Raw genomic sequence first — 27,726 nt, 5'->3', positions numbered from 1 at the left:
AGGAATAAAGTGAAGCACTGAGACGTAACTTGCCAAAGACACAGTGAAGGTGAAGCCGGGCAGCATAACCTGGCAGTTGAAGCAGTAGGTGAATCATGAAACTCCCCTACACCCACAAGAGCTTTGTGAAACATCCCCTCCACCGTGTGGCCTACCTCAATTCCCTTGAGATCCCCGAGGCTCTGCAGACCACTACTACTCCTCTCAAGACTCAGGACAAGGAGGGGCCCCTGGGCGGCTCAAGCATCTGCCTCTTGATTTCGGGTCAGGTCATTATCTCAGGGTCTTGAGACAGAGCCCCTGTCAGGCTCCGTACTCAGCGGGGAGTCCGCTTCTCTCCCTCTGCCCCTCCCCCCATGCATGCTCCTTTTCTCTAAAATAAATCTTAAGGAAGAAAACAAAAAAAGACTAAGGACAAGGAGTTCTAGTATCTAGTGCTCTCTACTTCTCCTTGTCAAGGACACTGACCGACCTTCACCTCATTCGCTGAGGATATCTGAACCTGGCTCAGCCTCTTGCTTGGAGTCCTGCCATGGTCCTAGCAACTGGGCCATCTATGAGCATACTCTATCCAAAGCCTTGGCTGTATTTCTTCTTCCCCTAACCTCCCATCGTTTCCACTGCCAACCATAGCCACACTAGAGCTTCCCCTCAGAGAACAGCTCTACCTCTGCGATCTTAAGCTCATATACCCTTCTGTCTGACCGCATTGAACTCTCTCCTTCCCTCCAGTTTTCTGAACACTCCCGATGACACCTATCATTCAGCCTCATCAAGACCACCAGTCCCTTGTTCATCCTTTACCTTCTGTTTGCCCTTCCTTCCAATAACTCAGCTCATGGCCTATCACTTCAACCATGGTCTTGCCATTGTCCTAAATGTCTAGAAGGAAAAAAAAAATTGTTTTCACAACCCCGCCAGATTCAGGTCGTTGTTCAGTCGTGGCTTCTGATGTCAACAGTGCGCAGTGACCAACACTACCGGTTCCCTGGTCAGCACTCGCCCCGGCTCTTGAGCTCCAAGCCCACGCAGCTCAAGCCCCTATCCCATCACATTTCAGTCACCATCAGCCAAGGGACCTCCTATTCTACGTCATCAGCATTTATCCGTCTCATGTTGGGTCGAAGGTAAGGAGGAAGGGGGCGCCCCTCGAGCCCCTGGCCGCTCCAGCTCTGGCTCTGTCCTCTCCCCCTTCACCGGGCAGTTCCTTGACAGACTTCACGGCAGCAGCGTCAGCGCCTCGCTCCCCCTAGGCCTGAGCGCACCCTGGCCCGGGTCACCAGACTCCAGCCCAGTGGCCACTTTTCCCTCCTTATTTTCATGATCTCGGGGCAACATTTAACACAACTGGCCACTTCCTCGTTCTGGAAAGGGTATCCCTTCTCAGCCTGCTTGACTCCACACTCCCCGGGGTTTTTTTTTTTTCCAATCTTTCATTTCTCTCTCGGCCTCCCTTTCTGGCTCCTTTCCTTTCTTCTGAACCCACAAAAACTGCTTGCCTACTATTGCCAGCATTAACCGAGACACTGAACTTTCTGGGGACTCCTCCTTTCCCACTCTGCACGATCCCCCCTGCCCCCGCCCCCCGGCCAGGCTCGTTTATGGCTTCAGGTATCATCTAAGTGGTGAAGACTGGGAGGTCAGAGAATTAGCCCGACCAGAGTTCAAGTTCTAGCTCCCGTGCACCCCAGGCAGGATACTCCATCTCTCTAGACCCGTTTTTTCTAATCTCTAAAATAACAGTAATAAGGAATACATGAAAAACACTTAACACTGTGACTCCCACGTGATAATATAATACAGTCTATGGCAAGTAATAATAAATGTGACCTACTGTTTTTTACTTCATCTCCAGAAGTCCTCTCTCAGCTCCCACCAACCTACATGAAACCTCAACTCGGATTTTGCACAAGCAGCAAAAACTCAAAGACTCAACCAAGACCAAATTCCTCACTTTCCCCTATCACACCATTCCTTCAAGGGTTACCTATCCCAGTACATGACCCCACTAGCCACCCCAATACCTGTGGTGGTTTTAAAAGGTGCCCACAAATTCTTCAACTTCCTCCTATCAAGAGGTAGTGTCCATCTCCTGCCCCTGCCCCTGAGCTCGCCTGTGGGACTGCCTTGATGAACAAGATGCAGTCCAACTGGTGCTGCATGGCTGCTGAGGCTAGGGCAGAAAAGACTGGCAGCTTCTGCCAGTTTCTCTTGGTACACAGTGAGCCTTCAGCCTGGGCATGAGAAGTACAATCACGCTGACGCAGCATGGAGAGAGACCACATGCAGAGAGACGCCCCAGGAGTCCACGCTCTTCAAGCCCCCAGCTATTTGGCTGTTCCCAAGCCCAAACGTAAGACAAGTGTAGGAAGAAGATTTGAGATGACCCCAGTCACCATTTGATTGTAGCTTCCTAAGGGATCCTGAGCAAAAGGATTTTTGCGAAAGGGATACCCTTTCCAGAACGAGGAAGTGGCCAGTTGTGTTAAATGTTGCCCCGAGATCATGAAAATAAGGAGGGAAAAGTGGCCACTGGGCTGGAGTCTGGTGACCCGGGCCAGGGTGCGCTCAGGCCTAGGGGGAGCGAGGCGCTGACGCTGCTGCCGTGAAGTCTGTCAAGGAACTGCCCGGTGAAGGGGAAGAGGACAGAGCCAGAGCTGTTCTAGCTGGCCCCAATTTACCTCCAGATTCATGAGTCAACTAGTTATTGTGTGCAGCCACTCTTTGAAGGTGGTTTGTTAACGCAATAATAGAGAACCAGAATAATGCTCAAACCAAAAACCTAAGGATTCTCTAAAATCTTTGTTCTGGCCTCCTACATCCAATTACGGAATTCCAGCAATTCTTAAAAGCATCTGCTTTTGTCGATCCGTCCTCCTCTTACCTGGTGGTGAATACCATCATTTCATTCCTGAACCAGGAAAACATCTTCCTAACTTGGTATTCTTGCTCCAGTCTGGCCTCCCTTTCCCATCCCTCACAGGGCAGCCAGATCTGCCCAGGTCAGTCCAGGCAAACTCTGAAGGTTCCCATGATGTGACCCTAGCTGGGCTCTGCAGCTCCCTGTCTATCTACTGCTCCTGACTCTGCTCCAGCCACACCGAGCCCTGGGAGTTCCTTGAAGTGATGGGGTGACTTACCCTCGAGTCTCTGCACAAACTGTTCCTTCTGCCTGGCCCTGCCTGTCACTGCAGATTAAAAATGACTCCTCTGGGAAGCTCTCCTGGGCCCTCAAGTCTAGGTTAAGTTTCCTTTCACACACTCCCTCAATAACCTTTATTTCCCGCTAAATGAAATATGCCACTCCAAAATGTAATTTCCTATTTTTCATCTCTAAGAGTGTAAGTTCCCTGACAATAGGCCAGTGGCTCACTCACTTATATATCCCTAGTGCCAGGACCACATCAGAACCGAAAAGGCTCATAAAAATTAGAGTTGTTTCAGTGAATGACTGATAAATTACATCAAGGCAACTCTATCACTTAATAAAATTAGAAGAATGGAAGAAAGCTATTCCGGGAAGGATATAAAAGGACTAAAAATTTTTGAAATGAAATAAACATTTGAGATTATGTAATTAATCCCATCTTTTTATAGATGAAGAAACAAGTTAATGAGACTGACTGGCTTGCCCAAACCTCCACACCTGGTTGGTGGCGAAGTCAGGAACAAAATCAGGTCAATTAACTCCCATGTACCACTGTAGTACGTCAGAATCTAAGTGAACCCACAGCTGAACAGTGCAGTCATTTCAGAATATGGCCAGTAACTTCTCGAAATTAGAAATGTGCCTTATAATCCTCTTGTATTACATTATTCTCATGCCTGAACATATGGAAGTAGCTTTGGGCAACTTTTAATTTCTTTGGAGTACACACCCATCAGAATGGGTAGAGAGGAGGATTGACAATATAAGTATTGGTGATGATATAAAATAACTGCAACTCTTATACTGGTAGAAGTCGATCCAAATATCCTCAAAGTGAAAATAGTCTAAATGCCCAATAAGAGAATGGACTAGTAATGATATATTCATAATTACACTGCAACAAAAAAAGAACAAATTACTGATTCATACAATGTGGATGAATTACACAGGCATGCTGAAAGAAATCCTAAGTATACTTGTGATTCCATTTATGTGACGTTCAAAATCAGGCAAAACTAATCTAGGTCAGTACTGCCCAGGAAGGGACACAAGAGCCTTCTGGAGTGTTGGAAAGGTTTTACATCTCCATTTTGGGGATGATAACAAGATACAGGTATGTATAAATTTAGCTGTACTTTTAAGACTTGAGGTATAACTTCAAGTGCACAATTAAAATTGAGTAAACAAAAAATTAGAAAAAAGATAGTTGCACTGTAGCTTTATAGAACACCTTATGTTCAGTGCAATACAGTATCTCATTCAACCCTCAAAAAAGCACTTGTTTTATAAATATTATTTACTAGTCATAGTTGAGATCTTCAAAAAAATCTCTGAATCATAACAGGAAGAAAGAAGGAATAAAAAGTGATAGTTTAAAAAAAAAATCAACTTTAACATTCTTTTTGGGACTTTTCTTTTTGTAGAACAGACCAAAAAACGTGTTTTATCCAAGGTCAAGGACAACTTTTTAATGTCCAGTTCTTAAAATGTACATGAAAGGATGTGTTCCTACATGATGTTTAGTTAACTCCACAAAGATTGTACCCTGCCAGTTCTGAAGAGGAAAAAAATCCTCAAGGTGTCACTGATGCAGGGCAGGAGGCGGGAGAAATCAAGGACTTAGAGAGACTCACTTTCTCTACACTTCTATTGATACCATTACATTGAGTCATATGGACTCATACCAATCAGTATAGAAAAATCTAATGTGATTTTTTTTAAGTACAGTTTATTATGTTTTTATTAGTGCTAATCATCACAGAGGCAACCTCTGATGCTGTCTGAATTTTGCACATGAGAAAATTGTGGTTCAGAGTAATCTGTCTTAAACCAGGTTCCCAGGATTTGGCATTTTAGAAATAAGTACATTCTAAATATATATACACATTCATCCAAACAAACTTGAGGACTAATACAGGAATGTCATCTTTTTATTCTGCTAAGTAAAAACATTTTGAGAGAGACACTATGATTCACTAATTTTAGAGTAGACCATATATTCTAACATCTACAAAAAGTTGAAGCAATATTTCAAGTTTAAGTCTCTAAATTTATGATTACTTTGCAACACTTTCCTGATTTTTCCATGTTACTATGGACTGATATTTGGAAAACACCTTAGATCACACAGGTAATAGGTGGAATACCTAGGAATCAAATAAAGAACTTCAAAGTTCTTTTTCTTCTCTGTCGCAATAGTAGGTACAGATTAAGATTATGGACATGTCACCAACCCTTATGACAACTGAGGCAGTTGTGAGGACTCCATTCCCCCTGACCCTCGGTTTCCTCAACCACAAGACAGGAATAAATACTCCGACACTGCTCAGGGTTGATGAAAGGGGTAAAGGAACAGTAGAATCCCATATTAAGCACTTCCTGCAGACCAGAGAGCAAATTCTCAAGTATTAATTAATCATCATCATCACCACAAACTTTATTATGTAACTTTGCCTTAAACACTGGCTGATTCTATGGAGGCACAGTTCTAAGTACATTACTTATATCAATTTATTTAATCAGTATCAAAAGCTTTAAAATGCAGTTATCTTTTGACCCTACAACTCTACTTCTAGAATTTGATCATAAAGCAAAAACACCCCAGATGATTAGAAACACAGTATGTAATAATCCCTCTTGGAGAGATTCACCATGTAATCTGCATATTAAAGGCTGTACAACACAGAAACTTGTTTTACTTTGACCCAGTTTTTAAACTTACTTGGCACTAGAACTGCTTTTGGTAGTAGACTCATTTAAGTACCATAGAACTACCACTCCTTACAATACACTAGCACAAAATATCCAGAATTTATGCAGAATATTCATTTCAGTGTTATTTATAACAGTCAAAATTGGAACAAATATAAAATACTTAATGGAAAGGACTAGTTAAGAAAATTATGGTTTGTCAGTATATAATGCAGGAAACTAATGAAGAGAAACTTAAATGTTAAGTATTCATAGAAATAAAAAGCAGGTTATGAAACTATCTTCATTATGATGCAGGGCTGAAAATGTTAACTGGTTCTTTCTGGATTACTGGATTACAATTTCTCCCCCGCATTGTACTTTCCAAATTTCCTTTTACTTTAATAATATGGTACCAAAATAATCTGTCCCTACATAGGCAAGAATAGGTGTATATACATGTAGATATGTTAACAGTATTAGAAAATGATTGTCATCAACTGTAAAACAGGAATCATAATACTGAAGTGTAAATAAAATTTCATTTATAGGATTCACCATGTAGTACTAACAAGTAAACATATACAAAGCATGCCTCAAAACCAACACCTATTCTCTTCTGAGCTGCTCACAAAATCCAAATAAGATCCCTACATATAAAAGCTTAAATGGTAATATCCAAACCAGAAACCAAAAAACAAGTATCCACTAATATATACGAGCAACATTTATTGATCTCAGAAACAGAAAAGTTTCAAGAAGGGTGGTAGGTTACAATTTCTGTAAAATTATATTTAACCTAGTTAGTATATTCTTTATACATACATGCAAATGTAAAAATGCAAAAACACTGAATGAGAATGACACTAACTTCAGTATAGAGAAGGGGGAGGAGCAGGCTTTAGCTCTAGCCTTAAAGTTGTGTTGTTGTTGTTGTTTTTTAAAGCAGTTTTGGAGTTAAAATGGCAAGATGTTAACAACTGTTCATCAGAGGTAGGTACACAGAAGTAGGTTTTATTATTTTCTGTGCTTTTCTGAATACTTGTACTTCCAATACTTGTATTAAAAATAAAACTTTGAAAGAACTGTATTTTGTTTTAGCTCCTGACTCCATGATTAGGAACCAGTACAGTCCTTATGTGCCTCAGTCAATGGCCCTGGGAGGACTCTATACGGTCATCCACTTCCCCAAGAGTGAGGCCAGGGAAGCAGCTACCCTACTGAAAAAACACCCAGGAATCCCTCTCGGGGAGACAGGGACAACATTACTCGAGATAAGTCCTCAACCCTGAGAGAAGCAGTCCAGAGGTCAGAACAGTGTCCACCAAATCTAGGTACAAAGGAACCTGATAAATGAGACTGGCCTGCAAATTCAACTTTTCAAATGGTTCCTCTCAAAACCATGTAGATGTGTTAGGCTGTCAGCCAAAAAGCAGAACACCAACGTTTATGCAAAAAGAGTGGAGGAAAGTAGTTACACAAATGAAAGCAAAATCCCTGAGTAAGCTCACTCACCTGAAGGCACAAACTCACGCAGTTGCCCCAGCAGGAACTGGGCTGTCCCTACACTCCTGGGAGGGCTTCTCCCAAGAAGACACGGGACAGCAATCAAGTGACCCCTCAATTGCCAGCATTGTGTCTGTGATTTCTGCTGCCCCCCTCACTCGTCCTCTCAACAACTATTAGGTAGGCAGTACTACATGCTTCCGGGCATGGGCTTGGAATCCACCAAGCTAGGCTCACCACCAGGTAGCCCTGACACTCCACTGGCCAATAACCACCTCACTGACCTCAAGTTCCCTCTTTTCTAAGGCTGTGTTTTTTAAGTCGGTAGTATCTGGTTAACAGGACTGGTGGGAGGATGCAGTGAGGTGACAGGAGCAAGACATTTGGCACCATCCTTGGTACACAGTCCCCTCTGATTCTGGTGGTGGTGATCAAGATGGTCAGGGACCCTGCCCTGATGCAGGGGCCAGACTCCAATGATACCCATCACCCTGGGGCCATTCAAGGGCTATCCACATGTCTTTACTTTAGCACTGGAAGTCAGAACTGGCTATATAATTTGCGAGAGCCAGTGCAAAATGAAAATGTTTGCAAAGCATCAAAGATTAAGAGGATGGTAAGCCCAGAGCATTAAACCAAGTGTAGGGCCCTTCGAAGCCTAGGCCCCCACAGCCTCGTGCCCTTGAAGGCAGCCCTGCTAGAAGTAAACATGCTCAGACACTTTGTAGACACTTGAAATTAAGGTCAACAAGAACTCAGCTTCCTAGCCTCATCCAAACACTGGAAGCATTTGGGCAGATGCCAGGGGGAGAGCCACAGCAGAAATAAAGGGGGCTGTAGACCTGAAAATAAAAGCCCATCTTAATTCAACTTTTAAGAAGTTATCAGAGGAAACTGCTGTTTCCTTGTTCTCTGCCATGCACTTACCAGAACTTCCCTAAAAATCCTTCCTTCTTTCCAGTCTACCTCAGAAACAAATTATTTATAGTGAGTATCAGGGGAGTCTGCCCAACTGAAATCTGTAAGCAAGAGGCTACTTGGGGCCTAGTGTCTGCTGGGACAGCCTCGTTTCCCTGGCAGCATGTGATAAAGGAACACAGCAGACATCAGACAAACTGACAACTAGGTCCTCCATTTCAGTGACCTCTTCAAAAAAGAACTAGGGCTTTTGACAGGCAAGAAGGTGCCCCTGCAGTGACAGTAGGGGGCTCACAGGGTGGCCAAGAAATCCATTTGTGGTCACTTGATGAAACATTAGATAGTGAAGGGCAGTCACCTCAGTGACCAGAGTCAGGACACTGTGGGACAGGAAGCTCAGGACACAACACAGTTGTTTATATTCAGCCTTCTCCTTAACAGTCATTTAGCAAAGCCAAGTCCTTGAGAACAGGGAACCCTGGTCAGCCTCAAGGCCCCTGGGTTGGGTTTTTTTGTTTGTTTGTTTGTTTACCCTTTACTTAAGCAGCAGCATAGTATTCACATGAAATACACACAAATTTCAATGGTCTCAGGATCCCTGGGTGGCTCAGTCGTTAAGCATCTGCCTTCAGCTCAGGTCATGATCCCAGCATCCTGGGATCGAGCCCCGCATCAGGTTTCCTGCTCAGCGGGGAGCCTGCTTCTCCCTCTCCCACTCCCCCTGCTTGTGTTCCCTCTCTCACTGTGTCTCTCTCTGTCAAATAAATAAAATCTTTAAAAAAAAAAATTTTTTTTTTCAACGGTCTCCCAATAGCTTCAATACCAGGCTGGAAGGAAGGCTACAAACCCAGCTCTATTTGTTAGCTATGTGAACTTGGGGAAGTGACACCACCTCTCTGAGCCTCGTTTTAATGCCATTACATAGGAAAGCATTTATGACGTCATCTGGCACACAGGTAAGTGCTCAATAAGTAAACTCATGCTTCACTCCCTCCACCCCCTGGCATGCCAACAATCACATGGCTTAGGCTCCCAGAGAACGTGAATCATTTCTCCTGTGGGTCGTCCCCTAGGACTCTCCACTTCCAGACTTCTAAGGCTGCAGCAACAGAAGCTGGAGAAATAGCTAATGCCTCCATGTCAGAGTTCCTGCTCAATACACAGATGTTCTTCAAACTTTTGTGTCATGACAACTCTAGATAGTAGATCTGTGCTTGCATTATTTTAATCTTATGATTCAAAGAATATTTACATGACTAATCCAATTGCAGTTAAGTCTAAAAAATGTTTGGCCCGTATGTTATAGTCAATTTGACCATACAATTTATAATGTTCAGTCATTCAGGGTTAAACACACCACACTTTAAATTTAACTGAGCACCAGATAAAATCCAAATGTGCCTTCACTCTTCTTTTCAAATAGGCACATTTACAACTTACTAGTACCTATAGGCTCTGTTGTTTGAAGTAGATCATGAGTTTCTGTTCTTAGTCAGTTGGCTTTTATTCTGTAGATGGTGATGTACTTCTGCTGACCTACCTACCTTCTCATCTGATCTTCCCCCCCGACACACGAATCTTTATAATGGCAGGTACAGCCTCAGACGAAGAAACTGGGCCAGGTTCACCAATCTATATGGAAAATCTAAAACCCTGGCCTTAAATTCTAAACCCAATATACAAATGCAGTGATCATTAGTTGACAATTAGAATCCAAGACTAACCAACCATTTTCAGTTGTCATATTTTCGAGTCTAACTCTGCGTTTTAGTTCACCATAAAACAAAATATGTAAAATGAGAAGCCTACCAGAAAGCCAGGGAGCACATCAGAAGCTGCCTTCTCTCCGATGCCCCTTGTGCAACCTGTCCTGCCACGGACTCCTCTAGAGCCACATGCCTGGCAGTCCTATAGCCAAGGGGACCTCAGCTGGGAGCTCATCCTCCCATGCCTTTAAGGGTCATGCACAGAGCAGTGGGTTCCATGAATATTTGTTGAATGGATGAAAATATCAACATGTGATAAGTATTAAACAATCAAGGGTCTTATGACATCCTGCTTGCTGATTACCACTCCAAATCTTTCCATATACTAGCACTAGTTTAAAAGTTAGCCCAGCATTTACCAGTGAGAAATCATGAAGGTCTTTAGGTAGAAGAATAAGCAATATAATCACAATACAATAACATTTTATATCTGAAAAAAAAAATGTGCAGTTTATAAATCCCTTTCTTTCCCTCCATTATCTCATTAACCATCATCATAGGCATTACACAAAGCAAAATGAATTTTACTGTTTTGATAGCAGAAGGGGGGAAAAGGGTAAAATCCTAACCAAGCAACATGAGCTACGACGGAAAGAAAATTTGAAACTGAAAGGAATCTAGAAGTTGATTTTGTCCAACCAACCTAGCAGGAAAACCTGGTAGATGTGTTTCTCTTTCATTACAACTTGATTTTCTCCTACTTTATTCAAAAGCTCTGCACGTAGTCTCACTAGTTCTACCTGTCAAGAGAGAGTAAGATGCCATTACTGCCTTTCGGAACAGTAGAAAAATCTTCACCCATAGACCCGACAGTATGAACATTGGCCTTTAAAGCCCATCCTGAAGATGGAGAAAAGGTGTGTGGCCTCCTAAGCCTACTTCCTTAACCAGAAAACAAGAGGTTTTTATATTTAAATTGCCACCCAGGCTACACAAAGTATCTTGATAATCTTCAAGTGTAAAGGATACATTCTGCATTCCCCAGAACAAAACACCTAATCCAAACAGATTTTATCTTGTCTCAGTTTAGAAGCTGGTGAGAAAAGTAGGACGGTCCCTCGGTCTCATTCATTCAACAAATACTGGGCACTCGGTGATATTTATTCAGAATTAGCAAATTACCACTACATCCCTGAACTGAATTTAAAAAGCCCTGTCTTAAATATTAAGGCATTATCCCTGTCCCTCACCTTATTGGTCACCTCTAATTGAGAACATTTCTTTTAAGAAAATCAACTGCAACCTCAAAGATCAGACAGCTATGTCAGTTGTTTCAATACCCACAGTCCTATTATAAGCTGCTAAAAATAGCACCTACCTTTCTCCCATTTCTCTTCCTTTCTAATCTCCTCCACATAAAAAAGGTTAAGTGATGACATCCCATCCAAAGAACAATGAACAATACATACACAGAGTTCCCTCTTCCAGCTTCCAATAGTAGCAACAAGAAAAGTCAAGCACCGATTAAAAAAGAAAAGATAGCATACACCAGTATGCCTGTCAAGTGCGTGGACAGGGAGCGCTAGTCCACAAGCTCAGCAAAATCTGAAGAGCCAATCTTGTCATGAAAGGAACATTTTTTTTTTTCCTGGAAGTCAAAGAACTTGAGAATTGATTTTAAAAATAAGACGGCAGATGCAGTCAACAGAATTTTTTTCCAGAAATTGGTTTTTAATGAACACCATATAAAGATTATATATAAGCAAATGAGTCCATTTGAAAGGCAAGAAGAGAGGAATGATGTGTGGCACTTCATTTTCTCAGAGTTGATAAGAAGTAAACACAAAAACCTGCCTCTGAAGAGTTGTCTTTTAACTGAAATTGGACAGGAAAATTGAACTTCATGTTTAAGGATTTTCTTTAGTGTTTTCACAGGGGATACTTGACACACATAAAAACGGGACTTATTTCCTTTAAGATTTTCTCATCTCCAAGGATTAGCCAATGATTTTTATTTACCAGTTTCACTGCAGTTGTGATTTTTTTTTAAAGCTTAAAGTTACAAAATGATATTTTTTAGTACCAATGCAATAGGGTGTGTGGGGGCGTGGCAGGTGAAACCAAAAGGCTGTGTCAAATTTAGGGCCCATTGATTTTAACACAAAACTGTTACTAAACTGACAAATTTATCTGCTTTTAAGGTACCCTAAAGCCCCACTAACAATCATTCACCACCTTTAAGTAATCCACCTAGAAATTAACCTGAGTAATCAACCAGTTTTCAATCCCTGAACCCCAAGTGGCTTGGTGGTTTTGGCACCTCGGCTTTGTGATGCTATTTGTAAATTTAAAACTCATCCACTAAAGAAATAACAATGATCAGAACCACCAGACTTCCTTTTTAGGAACTACTAAAGTATCCAAAATTAGCTTTCAGTAGTACAGGTAATGTCACCCTTTCCTATTTGGAATTATCCTCAACAAACTTTGGCTTTGAGTGGACTGCAAAACAAAACCACAGTATTGTATTTTATAAGACAAGCTACAAAATAATCAGTTACTTAATTTAGAAAATCTAAAACACTTGGCAACTCTTAACCTACATGGCACTTTGAATTTTAAAGGACACGCATAATCAGATAACCTCCTTAACTAGCTCCAGGTGTGGGTGGATAATGTCCCTTTATCACAAAGATAACTGACATCGACAAATGAACAAAACAGAATTTGAACTCAATTTTTTATCTCTGCTCCATTCACAAGGTCATGCATTTACTTCGATCACCATCCTTCCCCACAGAAAACAAAAACAAGCCATTAAGCTTTAGGGGAAACATTTCCTTCGCATAAACTAGAATTAAGTCCAAGATAAGAAAACAGTACAAAACCCGTCCTTGTCCAGCGTTTCTTGATCATGATAGCTTTCACAGTCTCTCTTAGAACAGCAGTAAGTTTAATTCCTAGAAGGCACTGGCAAATCTCTGCCAGGACAATCTACAGTAAAACCGCCTGCATGCGTCCAACAAGATCACAGAAGGGTCAATGTTTTTAACCAGCTACTGCAACTCTACATAATTTGAGCTAACAAGATAAACCTGGTAATTGTATAGGCTCGAACACAGCCAATGTCAGTGAGGTTCCCCCTGAACACAAAGATGCAGCTCTGGGGAAATAGAATTTCTGGAACAATACATGATGCTTGCATAATTCCACAAAAACACGAGTGCATTATTAAAATAATGTTCAGTCCCAGCATTGTGCTGACACTTCCCACCTAAACTTCTCAGCACAAGCCTGGCCTAAAAACAGCTAGGATCCAGGGTAAAAGCCACAGGCACCCACGACAGGAACGGTGGGACAATGCCTGCCCCTACCCAGTCCCGACCAAGCTTCGATGTAGTTTAGTCCCGTCTACTTTACGGTAATGTGCTTTTAAAACCTCGCCGCGACCGAGGTCATAGCTTTAGAGATCTAATAACAACCAAATTACCGGGGCTGCCGGGCACTTAGTAAGCCATTCTGGTTATGGCTCTTTAATAGTACCTGGAGTTCTGCTAAAGGGAGAGCAGAAAACTCCTGCCTCCCAGGAAAGAAAGTCCTTTGCGGGGAGCACAGAGGGAAGCAAAGAACCGGATCGCAGGCAGAGGACGCCCCGCCGCCGCGGCCCCATCTCTCCGGCACCCCCAGCACGCCCCTCTCCCCGCAGCGGGGCGGCCAGGGCCACACCTTTACCTGTCAGCTCCACCACCCCCTCCTCCGCCCCGCCGGCCGCCACGCCGAGTCCCAGCACAGCTCCAGAGCAGGCTGCAGAAGAAAGAACCCCAAAGGCATCCCATCCCAAAGCAAGCAAGCAAAAAGGCTGTTCCTCCAGGCGGAGGGACACCAGGCACGTCGGGGTGCGAGAGACGACACGCCACCCCTGTCCCGCACCTACCAGATAATCCATGTACAGAAACGCCTCAGTTATCCGGAGATCAGACATCCGGCAGCCTAAAGCATCCGGAACGGCTCCGAACCCGGAAAAAAAAGCAGCTTCTCTGGCTGCGAGCGAGCAGCCCCTGAAAAAGCCAGCAACAACGAAAATAGCCGAGAGCACCCGAGCAGCCGAAGATTACACAAGGGGCGCGGCGATTGGCTGGGCGGGCGGGCAGAAGGAAAGGAGAACGCTCATTGGCTGCGGTGCCTATAAAAAGCAGGCCACTGCGGGTGGTAGGAGAGAAGCGCGGGAGCGGTGAGGGTGCTGGTTCCTGTGAGCTGGGCGGAGGGCGGGGGCTAGGGCTGCGCAGGCGGAAGAGCGAGCCGGGAAGAGCGGAAAATCGGCCGATGCCGCAGCAACTGCCGGAGTTCTGCGTACTCCCGTAGCCGCCTATTCGGGTAGAGCGGAGCAGAACTGTGCTCCAGTGCGGGAGAGCAGTAGTGTCCCCTCCCGTCCTCAGTAGGAAGCGAGCCCTGAAGCGGGAGGCGTGGTAGCCACCGACACCTACAACGCCGTTCTCCGGAGTGATTTCCTGCGGGCTCTGCGGCCTCTAGGCAGCACCGAGGGGGCGCTTCAGGAATGTACTCTGCACAGTCAGGCCTGTGACACCCCCCCTCCCCCACCTTGAGGATGTGAATCTTCGAAGCGGACAGCTCCAGCCTGATGTCCCTCAGGGTACACGGAAGCTTAGGACACAGAGGTAACCGAGGAGGCTCCCTTAGAACGCCAGGTTGCCCTCAGATTTCCCTGTCCACCACGTGAAAGGGGGGGGGAGGAATTTGAGGGACACGGTAGACCTCAGACACCGGAAAGAAGCTGACAGGTCTTCACAGGCTTGGAGTCCAATTACACTGAGCACAAATCCATCATCCCTAAGAAAATGAGCAATAGAACAAGCAGCTTTCTGACAAGACCCATGTAATACACTATTGTGACCCGCTATCCTGGTTAAGAGGTAAGAGTATAAGCAGGTGCATTTGAGACTTGTGCATTTCCTGGTAAATAACTTAGAAATTGGCATTGGGATTTCGCTATTCCATGAAGGGGGGAGGGAGGTCTGAATCCGTCAAGAAGCTAGATAAGAACACTCAGGTTTTGGTTTTGGTTTAAGATTCAGGCTGAACAACCACACAATGCCAGACATACCAACTTAGGCTCAAATGGTTGAAGTACTGCAGCCAAGCCACCCCCCACATAGTTTGAGATCGGAAAGGATCGCTCTCTGTATTATTAGAGCTTCCCTACAAAAATGTTTTAATAGTAAAACTTCAACTGAAATCTTTCTGAATAGACTGCCGACTGTATAAATGTTTAGGGTTTGGGTTTTTATTTTCCCCCTAACTTGGCACCTTCCCTTTTTGCATCCTCAAGAATGCATTTCCTTACTGTAAGTTTACCTGCAGCTGCCAAACAATGGAATTCACCCTAAATGTGCAGGAGGGGAATGCAGCCCCTTACAGGGAGCTTCAGGTTAGTGAGCCTATGCAGGAGCTAACTTGACTCAATTGCATTAAGCCATTAGATCCAATTTTGATTGATTTATCAGAATGCCAAGAACACATCGATTTAGAAGAGATTTTGACCTGGATTCTAAAGTGATGAGCTTCCCTAAACCTACAGCACAATTGGTTGAAACTGACTGCAGAAGTCACAGTGCTCTCAAATTTGCTAGCAAAAATAATTCAAATAGACCAGAAACCTTTTGTTTTTTTCCTTTCCATGAATAAGCATACTGCAAACAAGATAAAGGGCTTGAGTTAGCAAAGAGACACTTTTGGTCCATTGTCTTATTGAAAACTGAGGTCTTCACTACTGCCCAGTCAGACTCTTAAACAGCCTATCAGTTTCTATGCAGGGGAGGATAACCGCTCAGGAGCCACTGGCTTCTGCCTTCCTTTAAAAGCTAACCTTAAAAGACTCCTCAACAGAAGGTCATTAGGCTAAACATGGTTCATCCTACTTCTAGGAATGAGTAAATGAGCTCAAAGCAGGGAGATGAAAGAATTTACTTCAAGTTCCAAAGGCTGCACCATAGTATTCACCATATTCCACACTATTTGTACATCCTGACACCAAGGAAAACCTTGTGTTTGATCTATTAAAAAATCCTAAGCAGCAATGTCCACAATAGCCAAACTATGGAAAGAGCCCAGATGTCCATTGACGGATGAATGGATAAAGAGGTGGTGTGTGCACGTGCGCACGTGCACACACACAATGGAATATTACTCAGCCATTAAAAATGAAATCTTGGGTGCCTGGGTGGCTCAGTCGTTAAGTGTGTGCCTTCGGCTCAGGTCATGATCCCAGGGTCCTGGGATCGAGTCCCACATCGGGCTCCCCGCTCTGCAGGAAGCCTGCTTCTCCCTCTCCCACTCCCCCTGCTTGTGTTCCTGCTCTCACTATGTCTCTCTCTGTCAAAAAAAATAAATAAAATCTTAAAAAAAAAAATGAAAACATTTGCAACAGCGTGGATAGAACTAGAAGGTGTTATACTAAGTGAAATAAGTTAATCAGAGAAAGACAAATAACATGATTTCACTCATATATGGAATTTAAGAAAACAGAGGATCATAGGGGAAGGGAGGGAAAAATAAGAGGAAATCAGAGAGGGAGACAAACCATAAGAGACTCTTAACTCTAGGAAACAAACTGAGGATTACTGGAGGGGAGGTGGGGGAGGGATGGGGTAATTGGGAGATGGGCATTAAGGAGGGCACGTGATGTAATGAGTACTGGGTGTTATATGCAACTGATGAATCACTAAATTCTACCCCTGAAACTAATAATACAGTGTGTTAATTGAATTTAAATAAAAAATTTTTTAAAATCCTATATTACCTTTTGGAAAAGAATCTTTTTTTAAAGATTTTATTTATTTATTTATTTGAGAGAGAGAATGAGATAGAGCATGAGAGAGGGGAGGGTCAGAGGGAGAAGCAGACTCCCTGCTGAGCAGGGAGCCCGATGCGGCACTCGATCCTGGGACTCCAGGATCATGACCTGAGCCAAAGGCAGTCGCTTAACCAGCTGAGCCACCCAGGCGCCCCTGGAAAAGAATCTTCAAAAACCTGAAGCTTCAGAACTCCATATGGAGCACATTTTTCCAGTTAGATGTTAGTCGCCTGGGATATGTATACACTATTGTGCAGAGGAAAGATGCTAACATCATTAATTGGGATGAACAGATACCACACTACCCACTATGTGAAGCGGCAGTCTTAGCTGATGGATGTTGCTATTGGGTAGTCACCCCAAATGTGCTTTAAAAGCGTGGAGGGGTTAGAATGCATTCACTTCACCATACGCCAATTAACAGGCTGCAGTCTTGAATAAGACATGGTCTATTAATGTAGCCCCCTGCCTTTGCTCTCAATAAAATGAACGACCCTCTTCCAGACACCTAACATGTATAAACTCATGAGGCAACTGCATTACTACACAGATTTTGGGAAAGAGGGTGTCACTGTTGCCTGTCAAAAGCAAGGAGAAATTCTTTTATGATACACCATAGTATACAATTCTATGAAGACTGCTAACGAGCCAGATTTAGAGGAAAGTTTGTTAAAGCATCACTTGTAGGAAACAAATGCATTTTTGCAACTTGGTCTCCCAAAGTCTACCATCCAGAAAAATCAACATAGCAGTGGCTATTTCCATCTACTGTTTTTGTTGTTTGATAGAACTTATAGAAAAGTATAGTCTTTAGTACTTTTGTATCATGCACTCACTTTACATAAACTTCACTATATCCTGAAACTTCATAAATGTTTCATGGCTATGTAAAGCTCTACTATATAAATGTACTATGATAAATTCCTTAGTAGATACTCTGGTAAATACTGCAGTGAATGTTTGCTTGTAGAATTGTTCACATCTCCATATAAGAATTATCGTAAGAATATTCTAGAAATGAATTATTGGTACAAAGGGTATGAGCACTTTTAATACTCATTTTTGTACTAGCTTATAGGCTTCTGTCCCCTGCCCCTAACTCCAAAGTAGGAGATGCTTATCTTGCCTCATTCTTGCTTTGTGTATATGCCTGCATAGATGAGAGATGGTGTCCTTCATTAGAAAGACTCTTAAACCACATGGGGCACCTGGGTGGCTTATTCTTTAAGCGTCTGCCTTCGGCTCAGGTCATGATCCCAGGGTCCTGGGATCGAGCCGTGCATCGGGCTCCGTGCTCCATGGGGGCCTGCTTCTCCCTCTCCCACTTGCCCTGCTTGTGTTCCCTCTTACTGTGTCTCTCTCCGTTAAATAAATAAATAAAATCTTTAAAAAAAAAAAAAAAAACTCTTAAACCACAGTCTCTTCAACAAATGGTGTTGGGAAAATTGGACAGCCACATGCAGAAGAATGAAATTGGACCATTTCCTTACACCACACACAAAAATAGACTCAAAATGGATGAAAGAGCTAAATGTGAGACAGGAATCCATCAAAATCCTAGAGGAGAACACAGGCAGCAACCTCTTCGACCTCAGCCGCAGCAATTTCTTCCTAGAAACATCGCCAAAGGCAAGGGAAGCAAGGGCAAAAATGAACTATTGGGACTTCATCAAGATAAAAAGCTTTTGCACAGCAAAGGAAACAGTTAACAAAACCAAAAAGACAACCGACAGAATGGGAGAAGATATTTGCAAATGACATATCAGATAAAGGGCTAGTATCCAAAATCTATAAAGAATTATCAAACTCAACACCCAAAGAACACATAATCCAATCAAGAAATGGGCAGAAGACAAGTATAGACATTTTTCCAAAGACATCCAAATGGCCAACAGACATATGAAAAAGTGCTCAACATCACTTGGCATCAGGGAAATCCAAATCAAAACCTCAATGAGATGCCACCTCACACCAGTCAGAATGGCTAAAATTAACAAGTCAGGAAACGACAGATGTTGGCGAGGATGTGGAGAAAGGGGAACCCTCCTACACTGTTGGTGGGAATGCAAGCTGGTGCAGCCACTCTGGAAAACAGTATGGAGGTTCCTCAAAAAGTTGAAAATAGAGCTACCCTACGACCCAGCAATTGCACTACTGGGTATTTACCCCAAAGATACAAATGTAGTGATCTGAAGGGGTACGTGCACCCCAATGTTTATAGCAGCAATGTCCACAATAGCCAAACTATGGAAAGAGCCAAGATGTCCATCGACAGATGAATGGATAAAGAAGATGTGGTGTATATATACAACAGAATATTATGCAGCCATCAAAAAAATGAAATCTTGCCATTTGCAACAACGTGGTTGGAACTAGAGGGTATTATGCTAAGTGAAATAAGTCAATCAGAGAAAGACAAGTATCATATGATCTCACTGATATGAGAAATTCTTAATCTCAGGAAACAAAGTGAGGGTTGCTGGAGTGGTAGGGGGTGGGAGGGATGGGGTGGCTGAGTGATAGACATTGGGGAGGGTATGTGCTATGGTGAGCGCTGTGAATTGTGTAAGACTGATGAATCACAGACCTGTACCTCTGAAACAAATAATACATTATATGTTAAAAAAAAAAGATAGTAGGAAGGGAAAACTGAAGGGGGGGAAATCGGAGGGGGAGACGAACCATGAGAGACTATGGACTCTGAGAAACAAACTGAGGGTTTTAGAGGGGAGGGGTGTGGGGGGATGGGTTAGCCCAGTAATGGGTATTAAGGAGGGCATGTATTGCATGGAGCACTGGGTGTTATATGCAAACAATGAATCATGGAACACTACATACAAAAAAAGATAAATTTTTTTAAAAAATTGATTTACTTAAAACAATAAATATAAATAAAGTCTCTTAAACCACGGACACTTCTTCAGAAGTGGTATCCACTGAATTCTGCAGAGTTCATTGGGCACTTTGCCTATTTATTGCCTCCAGTATCTTCTAGGACCTTAACATTTTTTTTCCTAGCCCCACTCTTCCTGTTCCAGGTGGCCATCCTGACACCCACCCCCAGCCACCTCTGATTTACCCCAGGCCCCTTCTCTGCTTCCTACACTTGAACAAAGTACCATTATGTCGAAGATGAACCTCCTATGAAGCTGCTAACAGAACTTGATTCATAAATGGAAGAGGTCAGAAGGTTAGAGGTTTCAATTAAGAGGATTTTCTGTTCCTAGCATGGTGGCCTACAAAACGAGAGGGAACCCTAGCTGTAATGATGGGACTTTTGCAACTAGAAACTTTTAAGTCTAAAACATCTCCATGTCAGCTTAAACTTGTTTTGTCTCCAGCAAGCTGATATCAAAGTCCCACATGTCTAATTTTTAAAGATTAGTGGCCCGGCAATCACAAACATTTGCCATGAAACTAGATGAGCTTGGGCGGGTCACTTGTTTCTTCCAGGCTTCTGTTTACTCAACTATAAGATAGAGTTGAACTAATCACTAGATGATTAAGGACCCTTTGAGATCTAGAAACCTATACCCCTGGTTGGGGAGTATGGATTTGTTCTAAACCAATAACTCCCCTCTTCCAAAAAGAATTTGTTGGGTCTTGGAGTATGAAAGCAAGACAAGACATTTAAAATGAAGACTTATCACTTAAAGTGGTAAATAGAGGAGAAAGAACTAGACCTCACAAGCAAACACTACCCAAGCACCACATATTAGGAAGCTCTGTCAATCCCTCTTGATACCTCCCCAGGATCATTTAATCTCAGACAGTACTGCATTGCTGATTAGTTTCCTATTGGCACTGTGACAAATTACCACACACTTGATGACAAGACACAAATTTATTCTCTTATAGTTCTCCAAGCTAGAAGTTCTGAGTCTTTGGGGCTAAAAAAAAAAAAAGTCAAGGTGCTGGCAGGGCTGGTTCCTTCTAGAGATCCCAAGGGAGAGTTCTTCAGCTCTTCCAGCTTCTGGCTGTTTTCATTCCTTGGCTTGTGACCATATCAATCCAGTCTCTACATCTATGGTCACATTGCCTTCTCTTCTATAGTCTAACCTCTTCGTGCCTCCCTCTAATAAGGGCAGTTGTGATTGCATTTAGGGCCTACCCAGATAATCCAGGATAATCTCCCCGCCTCAAAAGTCTTAATTTATCACACCTACAAAGTCACTTTTTTAAATTACTTTTTTCTTTTTTTAATTTAATTTTATTATGTTATGTTAGTCACCATAGAGTACATCATTAGTTTTTGATGTAGTGTTCCCTGATTCATTGTTTGCGTATAACAGCCAGTGTACAAAGTCACTTGCTATCCAAGGTAACATTCACAGGTTCTGCAAATTAAGACCTGGTATCTTTGGAGACATCATCTAACCTAACACCCGGATCTTATGATATACAGGAAAAGCAAATACTTCCATGGAAATCCAAAGTGACAAGCACAATTTACTAATGCCTAAGGAATGAGATAAACTCCCAGTTTCAGAAAGAATTAAAACTTGGTGATGCAGCCCCGGGGTACTCTAATTGTATTCAGACAGTTTATAATTCTATTTACTTCTCATGTGGCATTTGAGTTTTTTTCCCCTACTCATACTTTTAAAAAAATAACCTTGAGAATTCACATATACTTCACCCATTTAAAGTATACAGTTCAGTGGGGTTTTTTGTGTATTTACAGATTTGTGCAACTATCACCATTTTTAGGATTTTTAAAGATTTTAGAGAGAATGAACATGAATGGGAAGTGAGACTTTGGAGCAGACTCTGCTCAGCAAGGAGACTGATGCGGGGCAGGATCTCAGGATCCTGAGATCACGACCTGAGCCAAAACCAAGAGTCGGACGCTTAACTGACCACACCACCCAGGCACCACTAGAACATTTTTAATCACCTCTAAAAGAAACCCTGAACCGTTGAGCTATTACCCTCCACCCCTTACCTCCACCTTCAGCCCTATAAAACCACTAGTCCACTTTCTGTCTCTACGGACTTCTGTTGTGGACTTTGATATGAATGGAATCCTATAGTATGTGGTCTTTGGGGATTGAGCTCTTTCACTTTGATAGTATTTAAGTTTCATCCATGTTGTAGCATATACATTCTTTCCTATGGTCAGATAATATTCCATTGTATGGACATACTGCATTTTTAAAAAAATTTTTTAAAGATTTTATTTATTTATTTGACATAGTGAGAGACAGCACAAGCAGGAAGAGCAGCAGAGGGAGAAGCAGGCTCCCTGCTGAGCAAGGAGCCCAATGAGGGACTCGATACCAGGACCCTGGGATTATGACCCGAGCCGAAGGCAGACGCTTAACCAACTGAGCCACCCAGGCATCCTGGACATTTTGTTCATCCATCATCCATTGATGAAACTTTGGATGACTTCTACCTTTAGTTTTGAATCATGCTGTCCCTCTACTTTTTCTCTCCTTTTCTTTTGCTCAATATTTTCTCCAAATCTCTTCCTCATTTCTCTCCCTTTATTGTCCATAGCTTAACTTTCTTCATAGTAATATTGTCCTAGAGCAGTTGGTCTAAATATGAATGGTATTTCTTTCAACATTTATTTCTTTTAAAATTTTGTTTCTCATAGTCTGATTAGTCCTTCACTCTCCAAATTCTTGAACATTAGCTTTTTTCTATTATATTATTTCTATTCTAGGACGCAGAAGGATAAATTTCTGAACATATTTTAACTGTATTATATCCATGGTGGTTTTGAACCTTCTGTGAGATGAAAGGTCTGAATTGCTTTATCCTGCACGACAGGAAATAATACATTAAGTTCCTTTAAAGTCTTTGAATAACCAAGAATCTAAGCCCTGCTTGATAACCAGATTATTAAAAAAGATCAGGATGGTAAACCAGAAGAATCAACTACGTACTTTTAATTGTCAAGGAGCAATAAGCATTTCACAGGGATTTATTTCAAAAAGGGGGGGGAATGCCCTTTGGAAAATAAAGGTGCATTGCCTTATGAATATGAATATATTCATAAAAAAAAAGATCAGTTTTGACTGATGGATGGGTAGAAGATATTCTCTACTTGAAAGAAGAGGGGGTGTTTGAGCCCTAAGTGTAGGATGTGGGCAAGATGGTTAAATGTGGGGGCAAGTATAATTTGAGAGTTAAGATTCACCCAGGATCTTCTCTACAGGTTATTGCCTCTTAATCCACCACGTGGTGTTAGTGACAAGTCAACTTGCAGCTCCATTCTGTGTATCTGTAATCTGCTCAATTGTTGTGGTACCAAAACTAACACAACTATGGCAGCTGCATAGGTGAGCAAGTCTCAAGAAGTAGACATTTGCTTTCTTGTCTGTTTTTTATGAGATCACCATCTACTGGAGTAATTTTTCCAAGTTGCTTTCTTGTAGGTATTTCATGAAGAATTGGACACTTAGAGTGTTTTTTTTTAAAGATTTTATTTATTTATTTGACAGAGAGACACACAGAGAGAGGGAACACAAGCAGGGGGAGCGGGAGAGGGAGAAGCAGGCTTCCCACTGAGCGGGGGGCCCGATGCGGGGCTCAATCCCAGGACCCGGGGATCATGAGCTGAGCCGAAGGCAGACGCTTAACGACTGAGCCACCCAGGCGCCCCTGAAGTGCTTCTGATTTACAGCTTGGACTCTTTGAAGGCTTACATGTAAATATCTTAATTCAAAGTTAGCACGCGCACACACACACACAAACAAAACCAAAAAAACTTGGCTCGAAACAGCTTGCAAGGAGCTGAGAAACTGAAACAGTACGAAGCTACAATATAAAGCCAATGAAAAACATGGCAATTGTGCCATCAAGAATTATCTTATCCCAACTTGAGATTCTGAGTCCATGTAGTGTAAACTAAGCAAGACAAGCGTGTAGGCACTTTGGGCAGGTTAATACGGGTTCATTTATTCTAACTAACCTATGTAGCACCTGCTGTATATTAGGAATCCTAGGAAAACAAGGTCCCTGCTCACAAGGAGCTTAATCTCTAGTGGATAGAGATAAGTATCAACTAGTGATAAATGCTAGACAGAATTAAAGAGATGTACTATCAAGTAACGAGAAGGATGTCGTAGACTAGGTAGTCATAGATGGCATCTCTGGATTGTGTTAAGCAGTGCTGTCCAATAAAGCTTTCTGTAAGATGGAAGTGTTCTCTATCTACACTATCCTATATGGTAGCATTAGCTACATATGGAGCCTGAGTGCTTGAAATGTGGCCAAGGCACTGAATTTGATTTGTTTTTAATTTAAATCTAAGTAGTCACATGTGGCTAGTGGCTATCATTAGACAATGAAGACATGAAGTCAAAATATGGAGATCTTCCATTTAACCACGACGTTAAATATATTTCAGCTACCCCACTGGCCAATAAAGGAATAAAGGACCCACAAATAAAAGTAAAGACACTTGTATAGGAGAGATCAACCATCTTGGAAAACAAAATGAGTAAAGAATTGGCAGTTAACATAGTAGAACAAAGCTGAAGCCTAAGTCCTGGAATCAGGAAAGCCAGCAAGAAGCTAGCCGATTCCTGCTGAACTCCCATTAGCTCAGAAATAAGACGCACCTGGTCCTCGGAGCTGGGAGAGACTGAAAACACAAAATAGCTGGGAGTCTTTAAAATACACACTTGAGCCCACCGATATGCCTCCCTCCACAAAGTGACTATCCGAAAGAAGACCAAAGTGAAAATTTACCCCTGAGATTAAACTAAAGAGGGCTTGACCTCAGGGACAGCAGATAAAGGCAAAGAGCAAATTCAGTAGAGCTGGAATGAAGCTCAGGAAACCACTCAAAAAGAAAGAAGCAGTTGAGCAAAGACCATTAGAATATCAGTTCAGAAGTCTAATACCCAATTAGATGTTTCAAAACAAAGAGAAACGACAGCCACGGTGAGAAGTTATGAAGTAATTTTACCAAACATTCCACAAACCAAAACTATGCATTTCCAGACCAAAAAGAACACAAATGTCCAAAACAATGACATGTTACCATTAAAGAAACAACTATTTAAAAACCTTCCTCAGAAGCACCACTCTGACGGAGTCACTATCAAATTTTATCAAACACTACAGGAACAAAAAAATTTCAACCTTAAAAGTACTCCAGAGTTGGTTTCTTCTGAGACCTCTGTCGTTAGCTTGCAGATGGCTACCTCCCGCTATGTCCTCAGGTGGTCTCTCCTCTGGGCACCCTTGCTATCTCTCTGGCCTCATCCCCTCTCCTAGGACCCACCCCAACAGCCTCCTTTTAACTTAATTACCTCTATAAAGGCCCCGGCTCCATATTTACTTTCAGAAGTACTGGGAGTTAGGGCTTGAACAAATGACCTTGGAAGTGGGAAGAGGAAACTCACCCCGTAACAACATTCATGGGGGGGGCAATCTAAGAATAAAAAGGACTTTATTCAGATTGATGAAGGACATTGACCAAAAACATACAGCAAATGGCAAAACATTTAAAAGCCTTTGGTCAGACAATAAACTGGCGGTTGCCAGAGGCGAGGGGTGGTGGAGGGATGGGGGAGGAATAGGAGGGAGAGTAAGAGGTACAAACTTGAGTTATAAAATAAATAAGTCACAAGGATGTAATGTATAGCATAGGGAATACAGTCAGTAATATTGTAATAATTTTCTATGGTGATAGATGGTAACTAGACCTATCGTAGTGATCATTTCACAATGTGTAAGAAAATTGAATCACCATTTTGTACACCTGAAAGTAATATAATATTGTATGTCAATTATAACTCCATTTTTTTAAAGCCTTTGCTTTAAAGTCAAGGGATCCAAAGAGCAATAGCTAACTTTTAACACCACAATCACATGCCATGAGTCAGCTATTTTGCAGAATTCTGATCCAGTTAACTAAAGACTTAAGATCAAGCTTTGGCAACAGACAGACCTAAGTTTCAATCCCAGGTGCTTTATTAGCTGCGTGACCTTGAGAAGGATACTTAACCTCTGAGACTCAGTTTCCCCACTTTTAAAATGGAGATAAAATATAGGTAACTGTCTACAAGTTGTGAGGATTAAATACCAATGTGGGAGACTCTCAGGTACTAGCTGCTATTCTTCTTTGTGTGGACAGCTTTGTCAGGGTGCTGCTGTATATTTCAAAGCCCATGCCTTGGACTTAGTTTGGAGAAGTGGAAGAATTCTGCTTCCACCACCAACACCACCTAGGATCTCAGGAAAATTACTCAATTTTGGAATTCCAGTGTCATTTTTAAAATGTTGCTGAAATGAAATTAAGCGAAAGGCTAAGCCAAAGAGCAGAGAAAAGACGAGATGGCTTTTGTCAATTGTTCTTTGGCTTTCACCAGTGTGGTTCAAAATAGAATCAAAAGAATTTGTAAGCTGGGCAGTCCAGTAAAAGCAGGCTGGCTTTGTGAGCCACTAAGTGCTATATTTTGTGCCATCTACGTGAAAGCAGTCAAGTGTATCAGGAAACCCGCTGCTGCAACTAAAGTGAGTGATTAACCATTACATTCCTCCAACACATTTCATTTGGCTGTGTGACTCATTGGCTCACTTTTACTGGTGAAAACCCCACCAGGTGAACAAAAGCCTGAGTGAACACAAGACTGTGTCTCTATGTGACAGAGGCCCATGCACAGAAGTATAGGGTCGCTGCATTTTGTAGCAGAAACTGTTGCTGTGGACACACAGCTGTCCTGAGGTAGAGCGCACGTTCTGTCCAGGTGAAATAACTGATAAGTTATTATGGGAAAGAGCTGTTGGAAGAACTACTCTTAGGGGCGCCTGGGTGGCTCAGTCGTTAAGTATCTGCCTTCGGCTCAGGTCATGATCCCAGGGTCCTGGGATCGAGCCCCGCATCGGGCTCCCTACTCGGCGGAGACCCTGCTTCTCCCTCTGCTGCTTGTGTTCTCTATCTCTCTGTCAAATAAATAAATAAAATCTTAAAAAAAGAACTATTCTTAATTTTAAACTCATAGTCACTTGTTTTGATAAAACAAAACAATTTGTTCTCCATATAACATATTATTACTTTAATAATGTCTAGACCTCTAGATTAAATGTTCCAGAACACATACAAAGTATCAAGATGATTGACTTGATTTATCAAGGACAAGTATCTACTTTGTCTCTTATCAGTAGCCTCATTGGTCCCAAATTTTTACAACAAATTTAGAAAGAAAGGAAGAAAAGTAGTAAATGTTGCCTGGTCCATGATAGTACAGAATCTTATTCGCTAATTTTAAGTGAGAACTCAGTTTGTACCCTTTTAAAAAGTATTAGATCCCAGATGTGATAACTCTTTGACAAGTAGGCTGGAGGCTCAGAGAACTCAGTCATGTCACAGCATGATTAACAATTTTATTTTCCCACAGAGGTAAACTTCAATAAGTCAACCATCTATTTATGATAAGGAAATTATAATACTATTGAAACCATATGCAACTCTTATTCAAAATTAAGAAATTGAGTATTGCGTTGTTTCTCTCAGCCTCAAAATTCTTCTGAGAAATAATTAACAGTTATCAAATGCTTGGTTATTATGACGGGTGGGAGAAAAAGTGGGCCTCTGTTTCCTCAAATCTCTCAAGAAAACACTACAATTAGTGAAGTGTATAGAGGAATATCAGTCACAGGTATGAGTGATATTGTTCGTAGGGTATTTACGGCACAAAGCAATAACAAAATATTCAGTTCTCGGGATATGAAAGATCATTTTGTGAAAATGATTTGACAAAACACAATCCTAAACTTGGTAAATTATTCTCAAAATGTTTAAGAAGTAAACGAAGCAATGAAACACATGTGACAACACAAGCCTATTTTTATACAGGAAAGCCTCTATTGAGGAATATTCTTATTACAGACAAAGGCCTTCGTCTTGAGTCTAGGATGAGATA

General features: G+C 42.1%; 1 protein-coding gene across 1 annotated transcript in view; it reads right to left on the bottom strand.

The window, feature by feature from the left end:
- ARL15 (ADP ribosylation factor like GTPase 15) overlaps positions 1 to 14,069 on the bottom strand; it is a 404,981-nt gene extending 390,912 nt beyond the window's left edge. Inside the window, exon 1 of the mRNA XM_044917159.1 lies at positions 13,904 to 14,069. Coding sequence (XP_044773094.1) covers positions 13,904 to 13,951 — 48 coding nt within the window. The 5' untranslated portion in view covers positions 13,952 to 14,069. The remainder of the gene's footprint in view (positions 1 to 13,903) is intronic.
- Between the last annotated feature and the right edge of the window lie 13,657 nt (positions 14,070 to 27,726).

This window comes from Neomonachus schauinslandi, chromosome 7 (genome assembly GCF_002201575.2).
Source record: "Neomonachus schauinslandi chromosome 7, ASM220157v2, whole genome shotgun sequence".
Taxonomy (NCBI): domain Eukaryota; kingdom Metazoa; phylum Chordata; class Mammalia; order Carnivora; family Phocidae; genus Neomonachus; species Neomonachus schauinslandi.
The sequence above is the reverse complement of the archived record's forward strand: the minus strand, read 5'-3'. Positions and strand labels throughout refer to the sequence as shown.